At 36.4% G+C, this 18517-nt stretch overlaps 2 protein-coding genes and 1 pseudogene across 2 annotated transcripts; all 3 read left to right on the top strand.

Annotated features, from left to right (window-relative positions):
- Positions 1-3702: 3702 nt before the first annotated feature.
- Positions 3703-4815, top strand: LOC104719325 (NDR1/HIN1-like protein 6). The gene is made up of 2 exons (XM_010437221.2): positions 3703-4249; positions 4339-4815. The coding sequence occupies exons 1-2, from the start codon at positions 3799-3801 to the stop codon at positions 4632-4634; spliced, it is 747 nt and encodes a 248-aa protein (XP_010435523.1). The 5' UTR covers positions 3703-3798; the 3' UTR covers positions 4635-4815.
- A 5410-nt stretch (positions 4816-10225) lies between these two features.
- LOC147936316 (uncharacterized) lies at positions 10226-12512 on the top strand. Its single transcript, XM_087468682.1, has one exon. The coding sequence runs from the start codon at positions 10226-10228 to the stop codon at positions 11291-11293; it is 1068 nt and encodes a 355-aa protein (XP_087324808.1). The 3' UTR covers positions 11294-12512.
- An 822-nt stretch (positions 12513-13334) lies between these two features.
- Positions 13335-18047, top strand: LOC147936315 (uncharacterized; annotated as a pseudogene).
- Positions 18048-18517: the final 470 nt, after the last annotated feature.

Here is an 18517-nt window from a genome sequence, read left to right as displayed (position 1 = left end):
ATCAGAGATCAATCACAACTTTGCGATCTACTTCAATACGTCGACACTTCCCCTCAATCTGATTTAACACAAGAGAAGCAAACGCCATCATGTTTAACCTCCATATCTCAACGACCATCGTGTCTGTCCTCCATCAACGTTCATCAGTCTTTGGCAAATGCGAATGATCGTCAATTTGTGAAGCCAGCATCTCCATCTCCGTACAAATGACGTGTCACTACCGAATCTTGTGTCAATTGATAAAAGAAAAAACATTTACTGTAAAAACCAATATAGATGGAGTGTTCTTTTTAAAACAAACACATTTGTATAAATAAAGATATGGTGTCATAATTTAAAAGATTAATCAATATACATGGATATCAAAGGAAATAAAACTTTATTATAATATTTTGTAATATATTATAAAACAAATTTGTGTTGGTGTGATTTTTCTGTGGCTTAGTTCTTAAAGATGGAGAAATGTCCTTTCATAAAGCACCTTATGATTTGTTCCAAGATAACACGCGTACAAACGGTGTATTATATTTTCTTGCAAAATATATCCCATCAAGTTTAGCAGCCCGAGCGCGTAACTGACCACATCGAGGAATAAGTCTTGGCCCTGCTTTGTATACTTCAACATCAAGTGAATACTCCATCTTAAGTCCTTGCCTTAAAATACAATTCCATCTTGTTAAATTGGGTATTTCGTCATGGAATTTAATGGTAAATGGAGCGGCATGAAAGCCTAATTTTTTTATGCCTAGGTCAATATGGTTTGAATAGCAATGATGTTCGAGAATACGATCAGGAGCGAGTTCGTTAATTATTACTACATGGTTTTCTTCGCAAGCTTGATTTAGCACAAAATATGTAATAGTAACTAACAAAAAAAGGATGAGATTATTACTCATTGCTGGATCTAAAACCAGTATTGGCGTAGCAAAGACATCAACATGTAGTAGTATTTATAGTTCTCTTGTGTGGCAGACGTTTTTTTATATATTTAATTACTAGATAATGTTTTTATGGCTTTAGCCTTTAGGTAAATTTAAACATAGATGTTAACCAATCCAACCAATTAAAGGTTTTACCTAAATTTAAACGTAAATATGAACCACTTTAATATTTTAATGGTTTTTAGCTAAATCTTATATATTATATAGTAACATTTCTCTTAAATACAATCTTGTGAAGCTCACTTTTGGCCATTTTTGACATGTGTTTATTTTCTTATTTAGATATACTATTATCTATTTATTGAATTAAGTTATATCATTATACTAAAAATATATCAATGATACACAAGTTTTTCTTTATCATTTAATGTTATATCAATGCTATAATAATTTCAAGACAAAAAGATATGTGTTTTTGGATAGAAACAAGGGGCCGGAAGTTTGCAAAAATACATATTTCTATGCCATTTTGCAAAAGTACATATTTCTATGTCATTTTGTAAAAATACCCTCGTTTATTTTCTATTTTTAATAATATCATCTTCTATGTACAAAATGGCTAATGTCTAAACCCTAATCTCTAAATACTAAACCATATATCCTCAAAAGTCAAAACTATATCCTAAATGTAAAATAGAGAACTCAAACCTATAAAATAAAAACAAATTCTAAAAATTAGTTTAATATATTGTAATTGTAGTGTTAAAAGAGTGCAAAAATAAAAATAGTAAAAAATGTATTTCTAAAAAAGAAGTATATACAAAAGGGTATTTCTAACATTTTCTCTAGAAACAATTTCATAATACCTTTTATACATATATCCAAATATCTGAAAAACTTTTTTTTTTTTTGAACAACTCCAAATACCTGATAAACATAACTCACAAATTAAGAAGATTCAACAGAATTATTTTGTTATTATTATATTTTCCATATGTGACATTTTCCCATAGAAAGTGTCATATTTTTACCTTTTTGTAATATTATCTCTCCTTATATTCATAAGAGCCACAGTTTTTTCATTTTTAATACTATTTTATAATAAATAAACGTAAGTAATTTAGAAACAAAAAGGTTCTCTCTCTATATATATATATTTATAGGGACACTATCTTAAAACCTCTATTTTATAAATAATAACATGTACTTAAATTGTTGACAAAAAGACATATCATTAAATTAAAATATAACAACCTAATTAATATAATTAGTAATGCTCCAAATTCAATTTCTTTTAAAGCTAACAATGCATAAATTTTTAATTTTCCTTGAATCTTACAAAAATTTATACATCTATATTGATGTCTCATTTTTTAAATGGTTTTAAAAGTTTATTTAACATCCACTTGTAAGTTCTTTTGCCGAGAATTTTTTTTATTTTAAAGTATTGAGTCAGTGTCAGCTTAACTAGGAGGGCGGACAGTGCGACCGCCCCGGGTACATAGATTAAAGGGACATATATATATATATAAGAAAATGGGCACCAAAAAAAATTTGTAAGTTAATAAAGCATTAAAAATGAAAATTTATAAGTTAAAGGGGCACAAAAAAATATATTTAAGCTAGAAAGGGCACAAAACAAATATATATATAAACAAAAAAATCCAAAAAAAATTAATAAGTTTTTAATAGATTAAGGGGCATTTTTTTTTTGTCCAGGGACATGTAATATGTTTAAGCCGGCACTGTATCGAGTCATTATAGGTTTTCGCACATGATGGACTCAAGAGAGGAGTTTTGGATGATAAATTGATCAAAATATGTTAAGGGAAATAAGATGCAAGGCAAAAATCAATCAGTACACTTATGCCATCGATAGGTAGAGAATACACCAACATCGGTACATTAAGTGTACCGATCGATAGAGACTTTATAGAAGTTCTTGTTTCCTTCTTTCTAACTCATTATTTATAAATAATGGGTCTTGATCAAAATCGCAAAGAGATACTTATGAGCGATTTGAAGCTTTATAAATCTGAACGCCTAGACAAACTAAAGACATTTTCGAAATTTCTCCATATTTATAAGTATTTACTTATTTTTACATTAATGTTTAGGGGTTGATGAATTGTATATATATAATATAATATAAACTTATTTTAGTAACAATTCATAATGACAGATAAATTTTCATGCAAATTTTTTCTCCCAATAATTATTTTCCCAAAAAAAAAAATTTCCGCCAAATTTTTTCCGTAACTCCTTAAAATCCTTAAAAAAAATCCCTTTGAAATCATTGAAAACTCTTGGAAATCTTTAAAAAAAATCCTTGTAAATTATTTTAAAACCCTTGTCAATTTTTTGAAAATGCTATAAAAACCCTTGTAAACCTCTTATAACCCTTGTAAATTATTTTAAAATTTTAAAAACCACTTAGAGTATGATGTCGCACATTAATATGTTTCTGGTGTAAAATTAACGTAGCTCGTTTATAGAGCGGCACATTAATATAATTTAACACACAGTCCAGTTATAGAGAGGTTAAAAAAGCCGACTTTTCTGTTGTCATACACACCTCATTGCATATCCGAAGTATGTAAAAGAACTTTCGTAGCCGCCGAACCCCAAAATTGACAATTAACTTATTCTTGCTTTAACATTAATCGAGCAGTTACGATTACGGTCCAAAAAAGGCGCAGGAAATTCAAAAGACACGTTTGGTATGAGAATTAAAATAATTCGTTTATTACGTGCAAGAGTCGCTTTTTCTACTTTTCTTTGCATACTATTAAACAACACCTACCAACTTATATATACAATTAACCAAAAGAAAACATGAAGATCCGTTGCTTCTCTTTTGTAACATTAAAAAGACTTGCTTAATTCTCTCCAAGCAGAATCAAGAACGTAACTAAACATGTCCGAGCAACAGAAAATTTATCCGGTAAGCGACCCTGAAGCTCCACCACATCCAACAGCTCCACTGGTTCCACGTGACTCCTCGAGATCAGAACACGGTGATCCCACCAAGACTCAGCAAGCACCGCCGTTGGATCGTCCGAGGAACAAGAAAGGATCAAGAAGCTGTTGGTGCAAATGCGTTTGCTACATGCTTCTCGTCATCTTTCTCCTTATTGTCATCGTAGGAGCCATCGTTGGTATACTCTACCTTGTCTTTAGACCGAAAGTTCCGGATTACAATATCGACCGGTTACAGCTCACCCGGTTTCAACTAAACCAAGACTTGAGTTTATCCACGGCGTTTAATGTCACTATTACGGCCAAAAATCCTAACGAGAAAATCGGAATTTACTACGAAGATGGAAGCAGAATTAGCGTCTTGTACATGCAAACAAGTCTCAGTAATGGTACGTCAAAAAATCGGTTCGCTATTCTAGTTTTGTTTGGTTTAAATTGGTTCAAAATGGTTAACCGGGTTTTGTGATTTTTTCTACAGGGTCCTTGCCAAAATTTTACCAAGGACATGAGAATACAACTGTTATAAACGTAGAAATGACTGGTTTTAACCAGAATGCAACAAGTTTAATGAATATATTGCAAGAGCAACAACGGTTAACGGGAATCATACCGTTGCGGATTAGAGTTACCCAACCGGTTCGGATCAAACTCGGGAAATTAAAGTTGATGGAAGTGAGAGTCTTGGTTAGGTGTGGTGTATCCGTTGATAGCTTGGCTGCTAACAGTGTGATTAGGGTTAAAAATAGTAACTGCAAATACAAGTTTACACTATAATATAATTTCATTTCTTATTCATAATTATTTTAATATTTATTCATTACAATTCGGAGGGGTTGAGTGTTGTTGTAGTCCCCCCCCCCATCCACGGTCGTCTCCTTAAATTTTTAAGAAAGAACAATTTTGTTTCACACTTGTAAATAATTAATAAAAGAAACATTATATTTGCAATTGTTCATAATTTGGTTGTTTCTATCTACTAAGAAGTTTTGGATCTCGAATCTTGAACTATTTATTGTAGGGTAGATAAAATTTGTTAGTTACCTCTTCTTTTCGAATGTTTGATTTAATTGAAGGATAAAAAGACTAATGAACGGAAAAAAAAGGAAAAGAAAACAAAACAAAAAAAAAAATCTCTTGAAAAGAAAGAATCAAGAAAAAATGAAATTATAAAAGAAATTTTCATCATGCACGCTTAATCAATCTTAGATTGCATAATAGAGTTAATGTATGTCGAAAGATGGAAAAATTCTAGTTTGTAGAGCCAATATAAGTTTTGCTAAGCTTATTGTTGAGATGCGATCCAACTTGAAACACTAAGTTGTATTGGATCAGAAGCTTGTTTACGTTGGTTTAACATGGGCCTGTTTGGTCTGTTAGAAACTAGGCCAGATATTGGTCTGAAACCCATACAAGAATCGACTATGTATTAGGTATAAATACATAAGGTCAAACAGATGAAAGGATAAGAGAGAGCAAAAGAAAAAAGGAGCTGCGCTGAACACTAGTTCAGGCGGTTCTGAAGAGGTGGACAGAGATAGAGAGAGATGTAGATTCTCGGTGTATCTAAGCTCAATCTCTTGTTATTCTTCTTTCATATGTTGTTCTTGTGAGACTCTATCTAGGATGTCAGATGAGTGTGAGAGGTATGTTGTAACCATAACACATATGTAACTCTTGATCTATAATGGATGTTGAGGACTCTGTTTCCTCCCCAAACGTAGCTGCTGATGCAGTGAACTGGGTTACCAAATCTCTGTGTTATTTGTGTTTATATGTTCTCTCTATTTCCGTGTTTAAAGCTTGTGTCAGATCCATCAGTGAAGGAAAGTGATAACTTTATATCAGATCTGTAGTTCGCAGAGAGATGGTGCTACATGAACATGAAAGAAGAAGATGGATGCTGTTCTGGGTTTCAGAACATCGATGTTGGAGGAAGGAAGATTCACTACAACGGATCCAATAAGATCAGATGTTTTCAGGTTTACGAACTCTGAAGGATCTACAGCTTGTTTCCTCCAATGGCTCGAGAGTTGAACATCAATGTAGCGCAACCAAATGGAGATTAGTTTGAGGTGGAGTTAACCTCTACTTGCTTTAGGCTCAAATATTGAAGACGTCAAGTATGTCTCCTCTACAATCACAAGGTCAAAGTGTGATGTTCTGAAGAGTTGTTTATATTTGTTCATGGTCTGCTTGAGTTAAGAGAATCCAAATCTTGGTATAACACAAAAGGTTGGATATTGATTTTGCAAGGGATTATCCAAGATTCAATGCTGGGTTTCAGGTTGTGTTTTGGTATATTCAGTTTGTTGAAGGTCTGATGCAGCTTGTGTGCGAGTTTCAGAAGTTTGAACAATCCATATGAATAGGATTCTGCTACAATGGGACGCCATAAAAGCTTAAATTCCTGTGTATTAATGGTTGTTTGAGTATCAATAAAGTTTTCTGGTTCAGATCAAAGAAGAAGTTGTAGATGAGCATGAAACAGTTTCAGGTTAATTTGTTGGAAATCTGTTTCAGGTTAATTTGTTGGAAATAAGACAGGTTAGGATCTTTGAGGAAATTCAAGTCTGGCTAAGATTTGAGAAATTGTGTAGTTGATTGCAGGATGTGAGTATCAATATCAATGGTTAGATTCTTGTGAATCTAAGGAAGGCTCAGAGTGTTGATGATCAAGCGTTAAAGGAGATCATCATGGAGCTGAAAGGAGTCTGAAGAAATTGGCTCAAGACTACAAGGTTTGTTATTTACTATTCTGTGGCACACGAGTGCTGATGAGGAAGGAACAGATGGGTGTTCTGTTGGAATAACATGTAAGTGTGTATTCATTTTTCAGGTTTTTGTGGATGTTGCAGAAACTGGTCAAGCTTATGATATAGCTGACGTTACACATGAGTTTTGTGAAGACGAGTACATACTCATGGTGAAAGCTGATAAGGAAAAATCAGTGATGTGAAGACTGAAGGCTTCAATTTCAAAAGATATGAGATAACTTGGTTATAGTGAAATTCAGACGTGGAAGACTCAAGGTCTTAAAGTTTTCATAGTAGGCCATCATTGTCGGTTTGACATGATGATCAAGAGAAAACATGAGGTTGCATTGATAATTGGTAGCTGATCAGATTGATTGTCATCAAGGTGGAGTTTACATTTGGTGATAGAAATCAATATGATTGTGTAGCTCAAACTGGATTGGTAATGTTAGATGGAAGCTAGTTTAATCAAGAATCATATGGTTATTCTTAGAATATATCATGCATCTCGCTCTGATATATATTGCGACTAGTGCAGAAGTATACAAAGTCTTGATAATAGCAGTCAAGGGAGTATGTGAATGATTCAAGATTGTTTGAAGCTATAACAGAGTGTGGAAATTTACATTCAGGAGATGTTTGTCTACATGTTGAAGTGTACCAGAGGTCAGTGTGAATTGAACAAAGGTAAGCTAAGATGGTGATTGTCAAAACTGTTGGCTGAATATTTGTTATGTATGGTAGATTGAACGAAGTTTTGTGTCGAAAGTCTTCCTAGCCTTAGGACGTTAGGCGGCGTGACCTGTTGGAAACAACAGCGGTGTATTTTGGGATTCAATCTATTGTTGTCATACAAATTGCTGCTGAATCGAAAACTGTTTCAGGTGTTTGGAACATATTTGATTCTAGAGTTCTGCTATGTGGTTCAGAAGGATTTTCTGAGTTAGTAAGCAGGGATTTAAAGGTTTTGATTCAGTCACTAGGAAAGTTTCTGTGGAGTCAGTTAGAACCATAGAGGAAAGACTGTTTTGATTTGAAGACACATAAGTGATTGTGTTGTGTCTAAGGTATACAATCATGGAGTGGTCTCTGGTATTGAAGTATTGTCTCTGTAATTCATATCAGGAAAGTCTGTTGTGCCTCTCGCATGGAAACAAGTTTTATCTCAAGGCTTGAAGTATTTGCAACTAAAATGAAGTCATAGAAAGGCTGATAATGCAAGAGAGTCAAATTGCGTTAGTTGATCAGTTGAAGACAACGACTTGAGAAGTTGTAAGTTGTATGTTTGCATCATAAGGTGGAGTTAGAATAATCTCCTTGGTAAAATGCTGATGAAGGCTTGAGAAAATATATGATTTTGTACCAAGTTGTTTGGTGGATTCTGAATACTGGTGAATGTGTTGCAGAGTTGGAGTAACACATCATGAGCTTAAGGTTTGATGTAAAGAAGCTTTAAAGTATTGTCTCAGACATATCACATGTTATGATGACATGAGACATGGTTGAAGTGACTGACAACGTGTCACAAGCTGTTGGTGGTAATTCTGTTTTACCAGGATGTTTGAACCTGTGAAGTGATTCAGGTTGATATGTTAAGACATATGATTGTAATGGGTGATCTCGGGTTATACAGTGGTGTTTCTGGATGTTGAGATTCTTTACATGTCTAACAAGCTCAAGAAGGTGTATGATCATACATGTGAGAGACAACACTTGTGGTTTGAGTTAACCCGGTTTGGTTGTAACTCAAACAGGTACAAAGAGTCGATTGAAGATCATTGGTTAAGTGGTTGTTATTTGGTTGGCTCAAGTTATAACCGGCTCACTCTATCTATATGAGTGATAAGGAGGGTTTGTTATTGTGATAAGTTAGAATCAGAGAATTGGTTCAGGTTGAAATAAGGGCGTTTCAATATTTTTTTGTAGTTGACTCAAGTAAAGGTTTGTTTTCTGTCTCAGTGCGCACAAAAGTTGGAATTCAAGGGCTAGCAAGTTAGAATCAGGTGTTGCAAAATGAAATTCAATCACTAAAACATCTATATGGTGATTGACATAAACCATGATGAAAATTGTGTGATTGTTTAACTCATAAGTGGTTTAGCTTATGAAGTGATCTGTTGAGTGAACATGTTGTTGGTGTTGTTAACATATTATTGTATAGCTTATGAGTGGGAGTCTCATGATCAAAGCTACGAAGATGTCAAACGCATGACAAGGACGACACAAGAATGTCTTGGGTACTTGTTTATCTCTGAAGGAATAGACATAAGAATTGTCAAGATTCAGGGGTCTGTCTGGCTATTCACAGAAGGATGCGTTGATGGTTGATGCAAATTTCAGGAGTTGAATTTGCTGATATGTTTGTTGTATGAGTGTGACTTATAGCAGGTTATTGAAGATTGCTTCGCCAAGTTTAGAGCTGGATTCCAAAGGTTTTATGGGCGTGTTTCTTCAAAGTTTCAAGCTTGAATCAAGGTGAAGTTTGTTGAGATGTGATCCAACTTGAAACAGTAAGTTGTATTGGATCAGAAATTTGTCTACGTTGGTTTAACATGGGCCTGTTTGGTCTGTCAGAAACTGGGCCGGATATTGGTCTGAAGCCCATACAAGAACCGACTATGTATTAGGTATAAATACATAAGATCAAACAGATGAAAGACGAACCCTAGTTCAGGCGGTTCTGAAGAGGTGAACAGAGCTAGAGAGAGATGTAGATTCTCGGTGTATCTAAGCTCAATCTCTTGTTATTCTTCTTTCATATGTTGTTCTTGTGAGACTCTATCTAGGATGTCAGATGACTGTGAGAGGTATGTTGTAACCATAACACATATGTAACTCTTGATCTATAATGGATGTTGAGGACTCTGTTTCCTCCCCAGACGTAGCTGCTGATGCAATGAACTGGGTTACCAAATCTCTGTGTTATCTCTGTTTATGTGTTCTCTCTATTTCCGTGTTTAAAGCTTGTGTTAGATCCATCAATCAGTATTTGATTGAATTTAAAGTTGTTGTATCGATTTACAACACTTATAATTAATGACCTCTTTTGGATTTTTAGTCTGATTACCAATGAGAAACGAAAAAAAAAAGAGCAGAATATATTTTAATAAAGTAAATCAAAGTAATCAGTTGGGTTTCTCTGTTTTTTGTTTTTTACAATGAGGAAGTAATAATTCTCTTTGTCATAAAATGAGAAATTCATACAAGTTTTCAATAAGAGACTAATAAAAAAATGAAAGTCTTTCTCATTGACCAAAAAGACAGATACATTCTTCAACGGGAAAAATGTCATTAAAATCCCCAAGTCTATGTTTTCGTTGATTTTAATCACGAAATCTGTGTTTGGAGGAATAAAACACTAACTAGCTGTTGACTTCAAAATAAATCCCAAACTTTCGTTGACTCAGCCATTTGAGGCACCACGTTAAGTGGTCAAACAAAGCAATTTAAACGGGGTTAATTATCCATTAACGGTTTCCGTTTACAACAAAACGACGCTGATTTATTTATCTCTAAAACCCGACAAACCCTAATCGATTTCTCATTTCCCCCAATTGACAAACCCTAATCGATTTCAGTTATCCCAAATAAGAAACCCTAATCGATTCATCAATGACTCCAAGAAAGAAGATTGCTACTCGTCGTTCTAAACGGAAGAAGCCTGATAATGCTGGTGAATCCTCTGCTCACGGTTCAATTGCTCTTGAGTCGACTACTTCTGGTTTAAACGCTCATGAGTTGACTGTTCCCGAATTGGCTGGCGGGGTAAGTACTGCAATTATTCCGTATAATTCTAGTCCCTTAAGTGAGCCTCTTCCTTTAGAAGAGCGTGATTGTTGTCCCTTTGAAGAATTTGATGTCGTTAGTGGAGATGATTGTGAGGTTGGTGGCGACGAAGATTGTGATGATATTGGGTACGAAGCTGGTGTCGAAGAAGACTTCAATGAAGAGGAAGATGATAATCAGGGGAATGGAAATGGAAACCAAGTAATTGTAGAGGAAGATGGTAACCATGTTGGTGTAGAAGAAGAATTCTGCGAGGACTTCGATGCAGAGTTTGGAGATGCTGCGAGAGAAGAGAAAGACGAGACTGATAACGACAATGGAGATGATATCTTCGATGACGAGAAGATTCCAGATCCTTTCTCAGAAAGTGAAAACGAAGATAATGGCCAAGGTGATGAAAATGTGGAAATTGAAGATCCAGAAGTGTTACTCGAATTGGGAAAAACTTTTAGCTCACCAGAGGAATTTAAGATAGCTGTTTTGAGGTATTCTCTGAAGACTAGATACGACATTAAGTTGTATAGATCGCAGGCTTTGAAGATTGGTGCAAAATGTGCTAATACCGATCCTAAGGTGAAGTGTTTGTGGAGATTTTACTGCTCATACAATAAGAAGAAACACAAGATGCAAATCAAGGTATATGAGAATAAGCATGTATGTGTGAGATCAGGTTTTAGTCATATGTTAAAGCGAGGAACGATAGCTTGGTTATTTGTGGATAGGTTGAGACAGAATCCAAAGATCCGACCGAGAGAGATGGCTGCAGAGATTAAGAGAGAATTCAATCTAGAAGTTAGTAAAGAACAATGTTCTAAGGCTAAGTCAAGAGTGAGGCAAGAAGCAAAGGCTGGTCATCAAGAGCATTTCTCACGGATATGGGATTATCAAGCATAGATTTTGCGATCAAATCCAGGATCAATTTTTTAGATAGAGAGTATTTCTGGTCCTACAATTGGGAGCGTACAAAGGTTTTATAGGTTATAATATGAGCATAGACAGCTTGGAACAAGGAGTTACAGAGCAGCTTGAACATGAGAAGCTTCTCCAGGAAGAAGAAGGCATTCTTCCAAAAGAGGAAGACGTTCTGCCGAAAGAAGAAGGGGTTCTTCCAAAAGAGGAAGACGTTATGCCGAAAGAAGAAGGGGTTCTTCCAGAAGAGGAAGACGTTCTGCCGAAAGAATAAGGCGTTCTACAGGAAGCCTTGTATGTTCTGAATGGTCCCTTGACGAGGTCAAAGACAAATCTGCTAAGTCAACCAAATAATGTTGTTTATGGGTTTAATCCCACTACTCCTTTGGATTTAATGTCTTTACCTTTGAGTGAAAGTGTCAATTTAGATGGTCAAAAGAAGGCAGAACTGGTGCACCAGATTCATGAGAAAGCAAGGAAGAACGTTGAGGAAAAGACTAAACAATATACTAAACATGCTAGCAAGGGCCGAAAGGAAATCATTTTTAAAGAAGGTGACCCTGTTTGGATTCATCTCAGAAAAGAACGATTTCCTAAGGAGAGGAAGTCTAAACTTATGTCAAGAATAGACGGATCATTTACAATTCTTAAGCGGATCAAAAACAATGCCCACACTTTGGATCTACAAGGTAAGTATACTGTAAGTAATACCTTCAATGTTGCTGATCGTATCCCTTATTTTGCAGGTGAAACAGATTTGAGGACAAATCCTTTTCAAGTGGGAGAGGATGATATGAGCATAGACAGCTTGGAACAAGGAGTTACAGAGCAGCTTGAACCTGAGAAGCTTCTCCAGGAAGAAGAAAGCGTTCTTCCAAAAGAGGAAGACATTCTGCCGAATGAAGAAGGGGTTTTTCCAAAAGAGGAAGACGTTCTGCCGAAAGAAGAAGGGGTTCTTCCAAAAGAGGAAGACGTAATGCCGAAAGAATAAGGCGTTCTACAGGAAGCCTTGTATGTTCTGAATGGTCCCTTGACGAGGTCAAAGACAAATCTGCTAAGTCAACCAATCACTACACTTCTACATCAAGTTCAGGCCATTCTTGAGTGTGTTTATCCGACCACTATGGTTGTGATTCAAGGCTCTTGAGAAGGATGCAATGGAGGTGTGTGGACTTGTACTCTTTTTCCCTCCACTTGGTTTTGTCCCACTGGGTTTTCCAAGAGAGGTTTTTAATGAGACAAGCCCACATACTTATTCCAGAGACCCATTGTGATCCATTTAGGCCCATTTTCTATCTCTTTTGTGTTCAAACTTTGCATTTAATGTTTTGTCATTTCCTAGACATCTTGCATAAAATTGACCTTGTTAAAGCTCTTGCAAGACTGTTTTATTTCTCTCCTCTATCTCGTCCCCCCCCCCTCCCCCTTCTCCTTTTTAAAGACCATGTATTTCTCATTTGCAAACCATCAAACATTTTAATCAAAAACTTTTTTTCTATTTGTTTGATCTGAGGAGTGTGTAATATCTTCTCAACTTGTTTATTTCTTAGTGAGTCATATCTAAGTTATACTCAAGCTTGTAGTCTAAGAGATTCCCATCTCTCTTGGAAGTATAATTCATTCCCCCTTCGAATCTCTTCACCTTCATGGCCATTCACCTATCAATTCTGCTGCATCTCCAAAGTTCAATCCATTGTTCATCATCATTTCGTCCATCCCACTCCACAACCTAGCAAAGTGAATCCTTGGGAATAGATCCTCACCCAGGAGTTTATCATGTGGTATCAGAGCCACTTTGTGTCAGGTTGTGTCTAACAAACTCTTCACCTTCCGCTTTGTGTTTATCTTGATAAGGATCTTTTTTTTTACTGTTCTTGCTAGATCAGTTGATGAAACTTGTTAGATCTATTGTTTATGCATCAGATCTATAGGAATCTTGGTTTTTTGGAATCTGACCTTTCAACTTCTTCTTTGAACGTTTGCAAAGAACGTTTCACTTGTTTTCTGTTTTGACTCTTGTAGAGGCATGGGGGACAAGGAACAAGAGGAAAACAACTATAACCACAACAACAAGTTGTTATTTGAAGCTCTCACAGCTCACTTGACTAAGATGATGGATGCAAGGTTCGAAGCTTTTCAGCGTGGTAATCCTGAACAAGTAAGAGAGACACCAGGTCGTGGGCAAAGAAACCATACTGAAGCTGCGGAGTCAGGAAGTTATTACAGTTAATCATCATCTAGAAGGAACAGCCACAGAAGGAGGAGGCGTGAAAGAGAAGAACCGTTCTTCCTAAGGATAATTTAGCTGGGCTGAAACTTCGAATTCCCTCTTTCCAAGGACGTAACAATCCATAAGAGTATCTAGAATGGGAAAAGAAGATTGAACTTGTGTTCAACTGTCAAGAGTACACAGAGGAGAACAAAGTAAAGGTGGCTCCAACAGAATTTCAAAATTATGCTTTGAGTTGGTGGGATCAGTTAGTTAATGCAAGAAAGCGTGTAGGAGATTATCCAGTTGAGACTTGGACTCAAATGAAAACTATAATGAGGAAGAGATTCATGCCAAGTCACTATCACATGGAGCTGCACACCCGCTTGAGAAATTTGGTCCAAGGAAACAGAAGTGTTGAAGAATATTACAAGGAAATGGAGACTTTGATGGTGAGGGCTGATATTCAGGAGGATTAGGAAGCCACAATGTCTAGGTTCATGGGAGGCCTGAACAGAGACATCATAGACAGACTAGACAGATTGGAGGTGCAACACTATGTGGAGTTAGAAGAGTTGTTGCATAAAGCGATCATGTATGAGAATCAGTTAAAGAGAAGGAGCTCCAGGTCTGGTTCTGGAACAAGTAAGCCTAACTACCAGCGGGAAGAAAGAACAGGTTCTCAGAAGGACTTTAGGCCATATGTCAAACCAAAGGTGGAAGATCTTGACCTGAAAGGAAAGGGTAAAGCAATGGAGACAAGGACTCGTAATATAAAATGTTTTAAATGTCATGGACATGGCCATTACGCAAGCGAGTGCTCTAACAAAAGGATCATGATAATCAGAGATAATGGTGAGATTGAATCTGAGGATGAGAAACAGAAAGAGGGTTCTTCTTCATCAGAAGAGTTTGAGTTGCCGCCTAAAGGAGAGCTCCGGGTCGCAATAAGAGCTTTGAGTGTTATTGCTAAAACTGATGAACAAGAGCAAAGAGAGAATTTGTTTCATTCAAGGTGTATTGTCCAAGGAAAGGTCTGTAGTCTGATCATAGATGGTGGTAGCTGTACTAATGTTGCCAGTGAGACTATGGTGGAAAAACTTGGTCTGAAGGTTCTTAAGCATCCAAAGCCATACAAGCTGCAATGGTTGAATGAGAATGGAGAAATGACTGTGAAGAATCATGTGAATGTTCCATTGTCTATCGGAAAGTATGAGGATGATATTTTGTGTGATATTTTACCTATGGAAGCTAGTCATATCTTACTTGGAAGGCCTTGGCAATCAGATCGCAAAGTCACTCATGACGGCTTCACTAATCTCCAAATTTTTGAGTTCAAGGGTAGGAAAACTATTCTGGTTCCTTTGACTCCTCATGAGGTGTATCAAGATCAGTTAAGCATGAAAATGAGGAAAGAGCAGGCTGCTAAATCTACTAATCTCATGATCACTGCAAGTAAGCAAAAGGGAAGTTCTTCACAGAGACCTAAACTTTTATTTGTTTATAAAGAAACACTTTTGAGTTTAACTAACCCTGAGCAGGCTATACCTAGCAAAATTAAGTGCTTATTGCAGTAATATGCTGATGTGTTTCCAGAGGAAACTCCAGAGGGTCTACCTCCCATCAGAGGCATTGAACACCAAATTGATTTTATTCCAGGAGCCTCTTTGCCAAACAAGCCTGCTTATAGATCTAATCTTGTGGAGACTAAGGAGTTACAAAAACAAGTAATAGAGCTTATGGAGAAATGCCATATTCGTGAGAGTATGAGTCCTTGTGCAGTACCAGTGTTACTTGTACCGAAAAAGGATGGAAGCTGGAGGATGTGTGTCGATTGCAGAGCCATCAACAACATAACAGTGAAGTATCGCCATTCTATACCTAGATTAGATGATATGTTAGATGAATTGCATGGTTCTAACATCTATTCTAAGGTTGATCTGAAAAGTGGATATCATCAAATTAGGATGAAAGAAGAAGATGAATGGAAAACTGCATAAAAAAACTAAGCAAGGCTTGTGATGTCATTTGGTTTAACAAATGCACCTAGTACATTCATGAGATTGATGAATCATGTTCTGTGAGCTTACATAGGACATTTTGTTGTTGTTTACTTTGATGACATCCTAGTCTATAGCAACAATCTAGAAGAGCATGTTATGCATTTGAAGTTGGTCCTAGAAGTGCTTAGAACGGAAAAGCTATTTGCCAACTTTAAGAAATGTACTTTTGGAACAGATAACCTTGTCTTTTTAGGTTTTGTTGTGAGTACAAATGGAGTTAAGGTTGATGAGGAGAAGGTGAAAGCTATTCGAGAATTGCCCAGCCCCAAATCTGTAGGAGAAGTGCGAAGCTTCCATGGAATTGCTGGCTTCTACCAGAGATTTGTGAAAGACTTTAGTACCTTGGCAGCTCCACTCACTGAAGTTATCAAAAAGAATGTGGGATTTAAGTGGGAAAAAACCCAGGAGGATGCCTTCCAAACACTGAAAGAGAAGCTTACTAATTCCCTTGTTTTATCTCTCCCTGATTTTATCAAAACATTTGAAATAGAATGTGATGCCTTAGGTGTTGGAATTGGTGTTGTTTTAATGCAGGATAAGAAGCCAATAACTTATTTCAGTGAAAATCTAGGAGGAGCTACTCTCAATTATCCCACCTATGACAAAGAGCTTTACGCTTTGGTGAGAGCCTTGCAAACATGGCAGCATTATTTGTGGCCTAAGGAGTTTGTGATTCACACAGATCATGAATCTTTGAAACATCTGAAAGGGCAGCAAAAGCTTAATAAAAGACATGTTAGGTGGGTTGAATTCATTGAAACATTTCCTTATGTCATCAAATACAAGAAAGGTAAGGAAAATGTAGTTGCTGATGCATTGTCAAGGAGGTATGCTTTACTCTCATCTCTTGATGTTAAACTGCTTGGCTTTGAGCATATAAAATCTCTTTGTGCAAATAATTCTGATTTTGGAAAAATATATACCTCTTGTGAGAAGTTTGCTTTTGGAAAATATTATAGACATGAAGGGTTCTTGTTTTATGAAAACCGCTTTTGTATTCCTAATTCTTCTTTGAGAGATCTGTTTGTAAGGGAAGCACATGGTGGAGGTTTAATGGGACACTTTGGAGTTTCTAAAACTCTTAAAGTTTTACAAGATCACTTCCATTGGCCACATATGAAGAGAGATGTTGAGAAGTTGTGTGAACGGTGCCCAAATTGTAAACAAGCTAAGGCTAAATCACAACCCCACGGTTTGTATACTCCTCTTCCTATTCCTTTGCATCCTTGGAATGATATCTCTATGGATTTTATAGTAGGCTTGCCAAGGACTAGGACAGGTAAGCATTCCATTTTTGTGGTTGTGGATAGATTCTCTAAGATGGCACATTTCATACCATGTCATAAAACTGATGATGCTAAGCATATAGCTGATCTATCTTTAGAGAAATTGTGCGTTTGCATGGCATGCCTAAGACCATAGTATCAGATAGAGACACTAAGTTTCTTAGTTATTTTTGGAAAACTCTTTGGTCTAAGCTTGGAACTAAGTTGTTATTCTCTACTACCTGTCATCCGCAAACTGATGGGCAAATTGAGGTTGTTAATAGAACTTTGTCTACTCTCCTGCGTGCCTTGATTAAGAAGAATCTAAAGACTTGGGAGGATTGTTTACCTCATGTAGAGTTTGCATACAATCATTCTTTGCATTCTGCTTCTAAATTTTCACCATTTCAGATTGTTTATGGGTTTAATCCCACTACTTTTTTGGATTTAATGTCTTTACCTTTGAGTGAAAGTGTCAATTTAGATGGTCAAAAGAAGGTAGAACTGGGCACCAGATTCATGAGAAAGCAAGGAAGAACATTGAGGAAAAGACCAAACAATATACTAAAAACGCTAACAAGGGCCGAAAGGAAATCATTTTTAAAGAAGGCGGCCCTGTTTGGATTCATCTCAGAAAAGAACGATTTCCTAAGGAGAGGAAGTCTAAACTTATGTCAAGAATAGACGGATCATTTACATTTCTCAAGCGGATCAACAACAATTCCTACTCTTTGGATCTACAAGGTAAGTATATTGTAAGTAATACCTTCAATGTTGCTGATCTTATCCCTTATTTTGCAGGTGAAACAGATTTGAGGACAAATCCTTTTCAAGTGGGAGAGGATGATATGAGCATAGACAGCTTGGAACAAGGAGTTACAGAGCAGCTTGAACCTGAGAAGCTTCTCCAGGAAGAAGAAAGCGTTCTTCCAAAAGAGGAAGACGTTCTGCCGAATGAAGAAGGGGTTCTTCCAAAAGAGGAAGACGTTCTGCCGAAAGAAGAAGGGGTTCTTCCAGAAGAGGAAGATGTTCTGCCAAAAGAATAAGGCGTTCTACAGGAAGCCTTGTATGTTCTGAATGGTCCCTTGACGAGGTCAAAGACAAATCTGCTAAGTCAAGCAATCACTACACTTCTACATCAAGTTTAGGGCAGTCTTGAGTGTGTTTATCCAACCACTTTGGTTGTGATTCAAGGCTCTTGAGAAGGATGCAATGGAGGTGTGTGGACTTGTACTCTTTTTCCCTCTTCTTGGTTTTGTCCCACTGGGTTTTCCAAGAGAGATTTTGAATGAGACAAGCCCACATACTTATTCCAGAGACCCATTGTGATCCATTTAGGCCTATTTTCTATCTCTTTTGTGTTCAAACTTTGCATTTAATGTTTTGTCATTTCCTAGACATCTTGCATGAACTTGACCTTGTTAAAGCTCTTGCAAGGCTGTCTAGGGTTTTATTTCTCTCCTCTATCTCGTCCCCCCCCCCTTCTCCTTTTTAAACACCATGCATTTCTCATTTGGAAACCATCAAACATTTTAATCAAAAACTTCTTTTCTATTTGTTTGATCTGAGGAGTGTGTAATACTTTCTCAACTTGTTTATTTCTTAGTGAGTCATATCTAAGTTATACTCAAACTTGTAGTCTAAGATTCTCATCTCTCTTGGAAGTACAATT

Source organism: Camelina sativa, chromosome 10, assembly GCF_030686135.1.
Source record: "Camelina sativa cultivar CO46 ecotype springtype chromosome 10, ASM3068613v1".
NCBI lineage: Eukaryota > Viridiplantae > Streptophyta > Magnoliopsida > Brassicales > Brassicaceae > Camelina > Camelina sativa.
The sequence above is the reverse complement of the archived record's forward strand: the minus strand, read 5'-3'. Positions and strand labels throughout refer to the sequence as shown.

Bases quoted from the DNA above. Each gene is read 5' to 3' on its own strand.
- LOC104719325 (XM_010437221.2), top strand. From the start codon at position 3,799: ATGTCCGAGCAACAGAAAATTTATCCGGTAAGCGACCCTGAAGCTCCA. The intron at 4,250-4,338 runs GTACGTCAAAAA...TTTTTTCTACAG, and splicing joins GCAAACAAGTCTCAGTAATG to GGTCCTTGCCAAAATTTTAC.
- LOC147936316 (XM_087468682.1), top strand. From the start codon at position 10,226: ATGACTCCAAGAAAGAAGATTGCTACTCGTCGTTCTAAACGGAAGAAG.